Source organism: Quercus suber, unplaced genomic scaffold (genome assembly GCF_002906115.3).
Source record: "Quercus suber isolate HL8 unplaced genomic scaffold, Cork oak 2.0 scaffold_19, whole genome shotgun sequence".
Lineage (NCBI taxonomy): Eukaryota > Viridiplantae > Streptophyta > Magnoliopsida > Fagales > Fagaceae > Quercus > Quercus suber.
Genome location: NW_027069484.1, coordinates 209522 through 222965, shown reverse-complemented (window position 1 = coordinate 222965; position 13444 = coordinate 209522). Strand labels below are relative to the sequence as shown.

Below are 13444 nucleotides of genomic sequence, written 5' to 3'. Positions count from 1 at the left end.
CTCTGATGGGACGGACGGCCAGAAGAGAGGCGAATGGATGATCAACAGATGGAAGAAGGAGATAGGAAGATGAAGACTATATAAGAAAAGCAAGTAAAGTAAAAGAGGGAGGGGGAAAAAGGGGAGAAGAAAAAGGGCTCCTCGGCCACGGGCCGAGGAGCATCCCCCCAGATTGTAAAAAAGTTCTAAGTATTTTTTAATAGAAGAATAGGGTTCATGTTTGGTGATCGACGGCCAGCGCCTAAACCTTCAATCCACTCTCTACAAATTTATTGTTTGGGCTTGTTGGGCTGAAAACCCATTGAGACTCAGGGTCAAATCCCAAATTGAGTCCCCACAATTGGCGCCGTCTGTGGGGAGGATTAGGGTGCTGGCCGGCGCACCAGACGATTGTTCTAAGTGGTCGTTTTACAGAAGGTTGGCAAAGAAAAAAAAAAAAAAGAAGATTTGACAGCGAAAAGAGAAATCTTGATATTATTTCATAAATAGAAACAGTACAAATTACAATCAGAGGCTCAGGCAGGCGTGTTTCACAAACAAATTTACAAGCTAATCCTACCAGCTAGTTCTACAATCAGAGGCCCAGGTGGAGCCGCCCTAAAAAGCTAGCCAGAGGGAAGTGTCAAGCCGTGCTTTTATTGGTATAAAGAGAATGGGAGAGCTTGACACAAAAAGCAGGGAAGGGGGAGGGCCATCTTGTTTCCAGGCCACCAACAACTCCCTTATCGGAGCGGCGGAGCTGGAACAAAGAGAGAAGCAGATGCAGGGGCTCCGGAACACCTTCCCCCATGATGTTCCCTTGATTCTCTCCAATCCTCGCAAGTGCTGGCCGTTGGAGACGGCAACACTCGAGCACCGCCCGTGATATAAATTCGCACGTCTTCTTCGTCGGACGTGCGCTCCGAGGAGAGACGTTAGGTACTTTAACAAATCCCTCCGGGCCACCTTGTATGGCGCCATCGGGGTTACGCCTAGATTCTGCCCCACCGGAAGCCCAGTGGGCTGCGGCCATGATGGCTCTTGGCACGGATGTCCTCACACCCGCCAAAAGCTGCCTCATATTTGCCAATTAAAATGGGTTTTCAGCCCAACAAGCCCAAACAATAAATTTGTAGAGAGTGGATTGAAGGTTTAGGCGCTGGCCGTCGATCACCAAACATGAACCCTATTCTTCTATTAAAAAATACTTAGAACTTTTTTACAATCTGGGGGGATGCTCCTCGGCCCGTGGCCGAGGAGCCCTTTTTCTTCTCCCCTTTTTCCCCCTCCCTCTTTTACTTTACTTGCTTTTCTTATATAGTCTTCATCTTCCTATCTCCTTCTTCCATCTGTTGATCATCCATTCGCCTCTCTTCTGGCCGTCCGTCCCATCAGAGGCCTTATCAGTACTCAAGTGGTTCACTCTGATCAACGTTGTCCTGCTAAGGGGTTATATCCCCATTAATGCGGCCAGAGAGGTTAGGTGAATGCATTAAGTGTGAGGGTGACAGCTTACTTTGGGCATGGTCTTTCCCAAAAATCATCATTGTCATGCCGAGGACGAGGAGGTCCTCGGCATCGATCCGGAACAGAGGCTTTCTCCAATTTAGCCTTGAATGGTCAGTATTCCTCGGCGTGGGCCTTGGGCCTGCTACACGATGGGCCGAGGCTATCAGGCCCCCGGGCCCCACAATTAAGATTTGAATTAATAATTGTTACGGTGATGAATTTTTAAATATATTTATTTTGAGTTAGAAATAAATAAAAAAAAATTTATAATATTAACATCAACTTCAAAATAGTTTACTAAAATAAATCAGTATTGAAATATTTCGTTTCAACGAACCTACCGAAACAATCATTAAAACCGAATTAACAACCTTGTTCCAATCCAAATCCAAACTTGTGACTAAATTGTATTAAAGCCAGTTGGTGATGGGCCCTAACGAGCTTTGTTAAATGGGTTTTCGTTTATTGGCAACTCATCTGTGCAATATGAGCCCAATAGCATATCATACATCCGTTGCAAATGAGATTTTGTGTGCGGCTTTCCCAGGCCTTGAATTTAAAGGCTATGATTAGGTTTTGGGACCAAATTCCAGGGAAATTGCACCAATTAACAAATTATTTGGGCTCAGCTAATCTCATCTTCTTATGGAAAACGCAAAAGCTTCCTTTCTTTCAAACTCCATGCAAAGTCAGATGGATGTCTTAGTTCAATTTTCATTTAAACCAATAACAATAACGGCTTGGAGTACTTGTATCCGTGCTTATATATCAGAAAAAGTACCACATTTTAGCCAATTAAATTCAAAATTCACCTACATTAATCAATGTAAAGTTGTGAAAAAATACATTGTTGTTATAGTAATTACATAAATTTATATTGTTATTATTCATTTTGCATTTTATTTTTTTATTCTTTTTTATGTATCTCGAAAATGAAGAAAAAGTATCTAGAGGATAAAAGATGAGAGTAAATGGTGGTTGTTGTGTGTGAAGAAAGAAATAATTTTAAAAAGTCAAGAAAATTTGATATTTTGATAAAATCTAGTATAAAATAAATAATCTAATATAAGATGTTTTAAAAAGTGAGTATGTAAAATAGAAACCGTTTCAAATGCTTTAACTCCCAACTCTTAAAGGACTTAAGAAGACCAATGATTCCAAGATACAGGTGGCCCAATCCTCCATCAAATTCATTAGCAACAATACATTGAACAACTGATAGAGCATCAGTTTCAATGATTATCTGCGCTAACCCCATTTCCCAAGCAAAAAGGATGCCACATTCAACTGCTAAAGTTTCAGTTTCTAAAACTAAAAACTGACCTGGAAGGTAATTTGCACAAGCAGCAACTGTTATTCCTTTGGAGTCTCTAATAATCACTCCCATGCTTGAATTCTTTCCATTTTCTGAGGTAGCTCCGTCCACATTTATTTTAAACACTAGCAGGAGGGGGACGCCAACTACTACTATTACAGGTCTTATCTTGGCCAAAAAAAGAAGAGGCTCCTTTGTAATCTTGGAGGAACCTTTTAGCGAAATTCCATATCTGATTGGGGAGTCGGCAGACTGATTCATGCACCACCTGGTTTCAATTATACCATATGGACCATGTCGTGACAAAAAAAGCTTCAAGATCCATAGCCGTCCCTTGTGCCAGAATTTCCAACACTACGTCAGAAAAATCCGACTGACTTGATGGAATATCTACTGGACACTCCCACCAGCAATTCCAAACTTTCTTGGCAAACTCACACCTCAACAAGGAGTGAGTTATTGATTCAGGTTCTTTCTCACAGCATGGGCAAAGCTCACTCGTATTAATTCCCCTTTTTTTTAAGTTCTCAACGGTTGGCAGTCCATTCAAACATGCCCTCCATCCAAAAATTCTAATCTTTGAAGGGATTTTTAAGTGCCAAATTCTTTCCCATAGAGGAGCTCTACAATCCCTTGAAGAGCATTCCTCATCAACCTCCCCTATGCTCAGATTAAAGGCAATGTAATATGCGCTTTTCATTGTGAACTCCCCTTTTTTATTTCCAACCCAAATGATCTTATCTTCAGGCAAGTTGTAACTCAAGGGAATGTTGAGGATTGTGGTAGCTTCAAAAGGTAGAAACAGTGTTCTCACTAAATCTGCCAAAAGGAATGAAGCTTCTCAATGTTGGAAAGGGGTTTGCCCGCCCATGGTGCAACATCTCATCCATGATGATTGTGTTTTATTCCGGTTGTAGCTCTTGTTCTTACCTTTCTCTGTTGTATTTCCTTTTCTGTCTACTTATGTATCCCTTTTCCAATCAAAAAAAAAAAAAAAAAGTTAGTTTTTATGCTAAAATAGATAGAAATTTTTGCGTGATTTGATGTGAATGCTCTTACAATCGAAAATGGTTCATGAACCTCAGATGTATATCTAAATAGTCCTCAAAATTCCAAATTTCCAATAGGCCTTGGTTTTATATATAGCTTCCAAAATCCAAACTTTGACACACTCATAAACATCACGTAAATGATTTTGCAATATTGCCATATGTTTTGTGTCACGTAAAATAAATGGCAGTGTCAATTTTGTTTGGGTATTGTTATTTCACAGAACAAAATGATCCTATAAGCTTTATAACAAATGTCAGTTTATATCCTTGTACACAATACAAAGGCTTCTGACTTTTGCAATACATATAGTGGAGAGATATCTCAGTCAACTACTACAGCTGGGGCTGCAAAAGCCAAATATTGCTCAGCAGTATCTGCTTTGGCTAAATGCTGTTTAAGTTTCATAACTAAAGTTCTTTTAACAAAATTTATCACTTCCACCACATCATCCAATATACAATTAAACAAAGGATTCAAACACAACATTCTCAAGAAAAGTATTTTGTCCATCATCAAAACATGCAAAGCAAATTCAGGTGGGACCTGTTATGTTTCGTTCCACACAATAATGGTCTCTCTTCGTTTTGGTTTTGCTCTTTTGAATAAAGGGAACATTTAAAATTGTGGTGCCAAGTGCACAAAAGGAAAGAATACATAGGTGGTATACGAAGTATCATTTTAAACAGGTGAAATGAATATGAAAGAATAAAACTAACAAGAGATAAAATCCCAAAGAACTAAACCTACGGCCATCAAAACCCCCAATCTCTGAAAAGACTTCCATACAACTCTGACTGAATCCGTTGAGCAATAAAGCACTCAATATCACTGCTTCAGATCTTAGCTACCAACTATGCAATGTCTTATGCAATATCCTTCATTGGATCCAATAAAGGTGATAAAGAGGAGGAAGGCTACCGCCTTGACCAGTTGATGATGAAACAAACAAGCTCTTGATGTCCATCTTGCACATACATTTACGGGGAACAACCCCATATCTTTGTCCAATTGCCATAAATATGAAACCACTTCACTAGAAACAAAGTCTCACATGGTGGGCTACGTCCATAAAGAACAACATGACCAACAACAAGTAGCTAGAGCTTCCCCTCCACACCACATCTTCTGCCTCTCAACATTAACCAAAGAAAACTTCACCTACAGGGCTTCACATTCTTTATTTCTGTAATTTTTCAGTAAAGTGATGGTCTCTATGTACTTCATACATTTCTAACTTCACAATAACGAAGGGGAAAAAAGAAACAAGATGGCAAATCTTGGACAAAAATTTATATTTGAACTATATCATCTTTTTTATTTGAACACAACTTCCAACTCTTTGATCCCCATGTTCTCACTTCTGGGAAAATTCTCTCAAAAATTCTTGATTCCTATCTATACATATACATAATCTTTGCTACTAGGGATGGGATGGTGACTTACTTTTTTGTATCATGGTCCTTATGTGTTTAGCGAACTCCACCGTTGCTCCCAAACTGAATATCCTTGGACAAAACAAGACACAGGTGTGAAGGATCCAGTGGGCAATCACGAGTCTGATCTGGAAGCTGTGAAGGACGAAAGAAGACCTGCAGCTTGGGCAGGTAATATATCTCCAAATGTTGACATGGCAGCTGCTGATCTATCCTTGAATATACCTACTTGTCCATCTGTTAGAATGGATCCCAATTTGAATGTGCTCTCTCCAAATCTGCTTCCAACCTGGCCATTACAAGGAAAGCATTTTAACATTGAAACATTGAAACCATATTTACATAGAAGACAAGGCCATTAATTATATTATATATCTTCGTTCAAGAATAACAATCTACAGAATTACTTGCAAGATTTCCATCTCAATCACTTGTTACAGAAGAGAAGTAAATCAACTAATGTATTGTTATTGCATGGAATAATCCAATGCCAATATCTAATAGGTATGAGATTCTGTATGCGAGCTCATTGCAGGGAAAAAAAAGTGACAATTATTTACATCAGTAGTTAGCATAGTGAACTTCTAGTTAGAGCATCTGACCCAAAAACTTAGGAAATGGGATGAAGAGATCCAATAAGTAGATAATCCCAACTCATAACAACTGATATGGGACTCTCTAACACCTACTCTTATGCTCAGGCCCAACAGAAACAAAAAGATAAATAAAAGGGCCCAATCAGCTAAACAAATGCAATAACGGACACAAATTAGTCTAACACGTGAATTCGAAAACATACAGAAACCAAGCTCTACTCCCATATTATAACATCCAACCCGCGAGTTCAAATTCCTAGGTAAAGAGGCCACACTAGCATATAAACTCAAATTATGGCCCACACCAACCTATTTGTAACTTGGAACTCTGTAACATGTACACAATGTTTTTAAACTATTTGGCTTTTAAATGAACTAATTCAATCCTAAAAAGACTATACCACCAACACGTGATCAACAAAGGCATTCTTCCATAAATACTACCAAATACATGCACAACTTTGCTATCTCAAAATTACCACTCTTCATATGAAAGTCAAATCACCAATGTTATTGCAGTTTCCCCTTCTTCTTCTTTTTGAAGAGATGGCAGTCTCTACTTGAAACTGCCCAAGATCTCTTTTGTGACAAGTACACCATGTAAGACATAAGGAGAAACATTTCAAATCAAACTACTTCAGTCCCTATCAAGAGTGCCATTGGTTTCATTGTGATAGTCTACATGTTCATAACATGTTGAATTTCATGAAATAGCATATGACATCTCAAAAGGCAATGTTTTATATGTGAAAATGCAACCGTAAGGTAGGTATACCTCTAACACACACACACACAAAAAGATAAAAAGCAGCCTTACCTGCATGAAAGATTTTAGTAATGGTGCCGCTACACCAAAACTGGAGTTATCATCCAAATCCATCTTTCGGGAAAGATCACCATTTGTATAAGCTTTCCAGGATGTTCTTGAAGAGATATCATCCGAAGGTGCTGTTATAGATGCCTTAGCTGTGCCTCTTGAAGATAACGCTGGAGCACTGGATAACCAAGATGGATTTGAAAGTCAGAAAGCTTTTTTAGAGTATTTATAACCCATGCAATGATTGTATTGAACTGGGAGTGATTAGTTGAAGAGAAAGAGCAAGAGATGGCAATAATGCTAAAATAGACGAGATTAATTTATCATTCAGTACAAATGAGTTTGTTTAGAACCTCGGTTCAGGTTTGGTATTTGGTACTAGTTGATAAAATAAGATAACATACAAACATTTATTTGAATATCTACCCACACACCCATGCACTCTATCTAATTATGGACAAGAAAAACTAAAAGGGTAGAACACTAACCTGATTGGAAGATATTTAAAGCGAGGAACTGTAGAACATCTCATAATATTGGACTCTGAATTAGTAGGCAGCTTCTGAACAGTATCTGTGTACATTCGATTAAGTTGCACAAAGAATCCAAAGAGGACAGCATGCCGTAGGTATGATTGCCTCTCATTTTCCCAGAGATATGGCTCATACCTTTGAAAAGACAGAAACACTATCAAATCAAATGAAACCTTAATAGTCAAATAAAATGATATACAGAAATAAATATAAAAGTAATTTCTGATTGACAGGAACACCATCAGGACAAAAACCTCTAGGAATCTAGGTGTTGGATGGCACATTTTTAGAGAGATCTACTTTTAGGTGCCAAAGAATTTTTTTGCTGTGCACTTAATATAAGTACTCTGTTTTATCCTAAACAAGACTCATATCAATCTCCTTTTATTGTATCCACAAACAAAACAAATTACTCATCATCTTGTTTATCATTTCTACAACTTCATGTTTGCAATGCAACAGATAGATTTTTTATTTTTTTTATTTTAAAAAGATGTATAAAATTATGAAACATCATGCTTCATTCAAACCTTGCCAAAATAAAGCAAAACTCAACAAACCTCATAGAATTAACGATTAAAAAGTTCCATTATCAACAAAAAGCAAGAAAGTTTGATGCATTGCAGCCAAAGTGATCAACATATGAATTAATTAACCCATTTTGGTGTCGTAATCTTAATATCTTGTTCGGTACATTGGCTACCAGTATAGACAATTCAACAGCATTTCATCTTCACTTTGCATCAAAATGTGGTTCTCCCCATATTTTCTAGCATTCCAAACTTTTTTCACAATCATATGCCATTTATGTCTAGGATTCAATTTTTTCCACTTTGGTACTATGGTCACACATTGAAGTTGACACTATCAACCATGACCATTTAGCCAAAAGATCTTCTTTACAGCTTCCAATTCCAGTTGAATATTGATAATCCTTTGAGAGTAAACATGTGCAACAAAGAAACAAGTAAAACATACTGTGTCTCCAATCCTAACTTTAGAGATGACATCTTTACGAAATTTCAACATTTAATATGAGTAAAAAAAGATTAAAATTCAAACTCTGTATACAAGAAAAGGAACTTACGTAAGCCAGTCTATGGGATCCAATCTTTGTGAAAGACGGTTTACCAACCCATCAACACGCTCTTTAATGACAGACTTCTTCTGGCCTTGTTCTTGCTTCCGTCTAAAAGGATACTTTGGCTTTTGGCTGTCAGAGAATTCCTCAGTCATATTGGAATCAGCCCCAGAAAGAACATCAGCAGCAAATCTCAAGTCTAATAGAATTTGCAAAACTCCTTTTTCTGACAGTTGAGATCCACCAGCCTCTCTAGTAGAAAGAGCGTCCCCATAAATATCAATTACCTACATGGAAACATTGCATTCAATATGCAAACAAAAGTAATTAGGGGATGCTCTTATACCACCAGAGAATTGAAACTAACTTAGCAACATAATGGACCAACACCAGAGAAGTGAAAGTAACTTAGCAACATAATGGACCAACACTAGAGAAAAAGAGAAAAAAAAAATTAACATTTTATAGAAGGAATCACTGGTAAACACGTAGTCTGCTAAGAGAGAGAGGGAGAGGGGGGGAGGGGGAGATTCTTATGTAGTTCAGAAAGGTTCTTGAATAATTTCAGCTTAAAGTGAATTTAAAACACTTTCTAGAGTGAAAATATCAATTATTTGTGTATAAGATCATTAGCATGCTTAGAAATTCAGATGATGTGATGAGTTTGATCTATGAAGAAAGGAAAACTTGTCCCAGAGAAGAAATCAAATAAGAGGAAAACACTTTGATCCATAAAGAGCAATACATTGGCAAAGCCAACAGCAGCTTATTACAGCCACCTCTGTTTCACTTTTTACTTGTGGACAGTACCCATGTCCAGTGAATTGCAGGAAAAGTAGACCCCCTATGCACGTCCATCAAAGGGAAAGCCAAATAACATGATATATCCTTCATGCCTTTTCTCATCTGATAAGACCAAACAAAACATGGACAGAAGGGTTCCTATGTCAATCAAGTGACCTGTACAAACCAGCTGCTGGTTTTTCGAGCTAGAAAGCAAATGTGCCAGAGACTAGTCAAGAAGGGACACAACATTCTCCAGGCTTATTAATCCATAATGAACAGGCAAAACTAGAACATTATAAGGGATGAACAGAAGAAGATCCAAGGAAGTTGACTCATCAAAAGGAACAAGTGGCAAGGAAATGGAGGGAGAAAGTTGTCAACAAAGACCTTATTATTCAGCTTCCAGAAAATAAAGGAGTCCAAGGTACTTTACAAAGAAAAATCACAAGATGCTGAAGAAGCAAATGACCTCATTATTCAAATCTGAACAATCAACATTAGAATATAAAAATAACTACAAATAAGGGTGTAATGAACCAGAGTACACTTCAACAATTGTAAAGCACGTAGTTGGAAAAAGAAAAAGTCAAAGCAGTCAGCAGACCAGTATTCCCATTATCCGCCTTTAGATGGAGACAAAAAATAATACATATGTATTGCCATAGCAGTTAGGAAGATCAATCAAAATCCTCAAGCAAGTCGCATACCTTTTCCAATAATCTTAATGCAAATTTTTGCAGAATCATTTTGTCAAGGACATGACCTCCAATTCGATGAACTTCCTCACATGCTCGGAATAAAAATGAGATAATATAAAGAGAAGGCAAAGAAGGCAGTGATATTTTCATCTCCGATTGGCCCTCATCAGACTGTTCTTGCTTGATTACCGTCTCTTCCCAGCCCTACCAAAATGTTCAAAAGATGGTTTAGCTTGGTTTAGTAATTAACAATGCATATCACAAACAACATAGCATTCAAACCATATTGTCAGTTTTTGGCTCAGACAAGCTTTTGGTGTTTAGTTGAGCTTCACGTCTATCCAAAGTCATTTCATATCTCTTACTCAGAAACTAAATGAACTATTTTAATTGCCTCCTTTCTACTTAACTAGTGATAATTCCAATTGAGTACTTCAAAATTTATTAGCAGGCTGATCCAAAGTTTAATCCACTTTATTTCCCATCACAAATGTCTAAATACAAAGTAAAAGAATTATCATAATTGCTTCCTTGAATAACTACTGATTCCTAATTAGTTTGCCAGAACAAAATGAAGTATAGCTTCCACCTCATTTTATATTTCACTGATGATGATCCCAGAAAATAAATTGGATCTGTTTACTCCTCATCATTCTTCATAATTTACAAGGGTTTAGCAGGCCAAACAATTAAAATCAGACCAAAACGAGAAGCTAAAATGAGTCATTTAGTTCTGACATAAGCCAACCCCAGGAGCAATCTTAACATGGACTAATAAACCTTTTCCACAACTAATTAGTTTTTCTCACTATTAGAAATCAAACTTTCAAGGGTGACATTCATATCCAGACTAGCAGCCCATCTTACGTAATTAAACTTATGAAATCCTAAAAATGACAAAAGCATATGGGAAAAAAAGATTAAGAAGACAGTGTGTCAAGCAAAATGCCACATACCCTCAAGGGAGTTGTTGATGATAACGCATCATCTTGTCCAAGATCCCGAGAAAGAAAAACTGAGAGTTCATCTGATAACCACAATATCCACAAGCCGTGAGCTCGAATGCAAAGATCTCGTGTAGTTCTACTAAATTCTTCAAGTTTTGGGCTTGCAGTTTCAATGGCTCCACGCAATGCAGCAGCGGCCGATGAAGTTTGTCTTTTAGAGCCAATGTGCAATTGTCTTCCAGGACTAGCAGGCACAGGAGAATCAGCAGCCACCCAGGATTGTCTCAACAAGAATGGTAACTTATCAAAAACCACAGATACAGATTCATTTACCCAAAACCTTGGTGAACCAAGTATCACCGGAATGTGTTTTGAGTGGTTTCGGAATGCAAACAAGAGTCTCCCAATGAAAAGAGATCTCTCAACAGTTATAGCAGGTGGAACAGGCCGACCTTCCTTGTTGGCATTTTCCATGGCTGCATATAAATTATCAATCTCACGCTTCAATTGTGTCAATATAGTCGACATACTTTCATAACACTTATTTTGTACATATGGCGCCAGACCCTTTAACCTTAGTGCTGCCTTTGGAGATTCTAAGAAACTCAATACATCCTGAAGAACACTCTGACAGCGGCTGTCTACTGCATCTCTAATCCGACTAACTTCAGCACCAAAATAGGCATTCAGACAACTCTGGAAATCATTCTCTTCCACTGGTGCTTTAAATCCAGAAAGCACACCCACCTTCTTAACAGTCGAGTCAATAAACCAAACCCCACCACCTGTAGAAGGCCTGTTCAAGTACCCCTGGAAATCAATCTGCCCATGCCCACCAGAAATCTCCCCAATAGCACGAATCGTATCTGCCACATTCACAGCCCTGGTCAGATCCTCAAACCCAGTGTCAACAATCACTTTCATCCTCCCCACAAAAGCATCCTCAAAAATCTCATCCCAGAGATCCGAATCGTCCTCCAACACAAGCTCCCTTATCCTACTCCAAGGCAACTCAATCTCCGAACCGAAAACATTCCTCAACCAATCCAAACTCCCTTCCAACACCTTCTTACTCTCAACAGTCTCCCTTATCGACTTCTCAGCCAAAGCAAGGTCTTCCCCACTACAAATCGCATCAATCAAATACCTCCCATTAATCTTTTTCACAAGCATTTGCCCACATTCCCTCAACCACACAGAACAAGTTCTAGCAACATACCCCTTATCAAGAATTACCATCAAAGATTCCAATTTCTCCCTAAACTTGTTCCAAAGCCTCACCTCCTCATCTGGATTCGGAATCCCACCGAATAACTGAGATGTCGGAGGCGAACTCAACACGACTTTATAGAACAAAGGCATATCATTCAAAACATGTAGAAACAACTCACCAACTTGACCAATACTAATCTGAATTATACTCAAAACCTCACAAAACACCGAAACCACAGCATCACAACTAGCACTGCCACCATTATCATCGAAAACACCTAACAATTTCTGCAAAATCCACGACTTTCTTGTTTCGAGGAACAGAGAAAGAACCTGATTGGGATGAATCTCGTCGATGACGGCGACGCCAGCCAACGCATCGGCGTAAGCCGAAATCGGAAGCTCTCGCTCCAGCAACCGCTCGCGGCTCCGCTGCGAGATCTGAACCTTGAAGCTCTCGACGATCTGCCATTGGTGGTGAAGCAGAGGAAAATTCGACAAAACCGAGAGATCATCGGAGGAGGAGGAGGAGGAGCTCGAGGTCGAGGTTAGAGTGTGGTGCACGTGCTTCGCGCGGACGTATCGGGCGGCGGACTCGACGAACATGGACTCGTCGAGGCATCCCCAAATGTTCTCCGGCGAGTCAACAAGGTACTTGACCCGACACGCGATGCCGTAGATTCGGGTCCGGGCCGGGTTAGGGTGGATGATGAGCTTGGGGGTTTCGGAGGAGGAGGAGGAGCAAGAGAGAGAGCGGATGGTGGCGGAGATTGAGGAGACGTTGGCGGAGATCGACTGGGAGGACTTCTGCATCAGGACGATCGAGTCGGCCGAGTCGATGAGATCGCGGTAGCGAGTCCCGACGAGTTGGCGGAGCTCCTCCTGTTTCTGCTGGATCTGGGAGCGGGTCGCGGATTCGACATTCCGGATCTCGGGTATGGTTTTGGTCCGGAATAGTGACTCGGCGTCGGCTGAGGCTGAAGAAGGTGGCATTGTAAAATTTCTTTTCACTCTCTCAGAATAAGTGAAAGAAAAGAGGTTTGAGGATTTTATTTTTTTTATATAAAATCAAATCAAAAGTGTGATTATTCTCATTTCTTCTTCCGTGTGTTGTTTTAGAGGATGTTGTTTTTCTTTCTTTGTTTTGCGGGAAAATGGAGAGACCTGAGAGAAGATGAAGTCTAGTCTAGAATCTAGATTTGGTTATGAAGCAACCACGCCGTTTTTACTGTTGTGTTGTACAAATCTTCTGTTTTTTTGAAGGTATGGTACCTAATCTCCCTATATTCTACAATCCTAGCAAATATATCTGTTTTAATTATATATAATATATAATCTGTATTATTATTGCATGAGTATTAATAAAAAAAAAATTGATGTAAAACTTCATAAATTCAATTCAATTTGATTCATAATATTCACATTCTCTTTGAGGGAGAGAGAGAGTTCAGATCTGAAAGGAAATTTAGAAATTCTAAAAATATG

At 38.9% G+C, this 13444-nt stretch overlaps 1 protein-coding gene across 2 annotated transcripts; it reads right to left on the bottom strand.

Moving 5' to 3' along the window:
* Nucleotides 1–2600: 2600 nt before the first annotated feature.
* On the bottom strand, nucleotides 2601–13226 carry LOC112019101 (conserved oligomeric Golgi complex subunit 1). Of its 2 annotated transcripts, XR_010624187.1 has the most exons (7): nucleotides 10757–13226; nucleotides 9810–10004; nucleotides 8323–8603; nucleotides 7191–7370; nucleotides 6703–6880; nucleotides 5300–5578; nucleotides 2601–3774 (listed from the first exon to the last, which is right to left on the bottom strand). XR_010624187.1 is itself a non-coding variant. In XM_024051626.2 (6 exons), exons 1-6 carry the CDS (start codon nucleotides 12950–12952, stop codon nucleotides 5405–5407), a joined length of 3204 nt encoding a protein of 1067 aa, XP_023907394.1. In that variant the 5' UTR covers nucleotides 12953–13226; the 3' UTR covers nucleotides 4342–5404. The 2 variants fall into 2 exon arrangements, 1 of the variants encoding a protein (XP_023907394.1); XM_024051626.2 differs by lacking the exon at nucleotides 2601–3774 and having other exon boundaries at nucleotides 4342–5578.
* Between the last annotated feature and the right edge of the window lie 218 nt (nucleotides 13227–13444).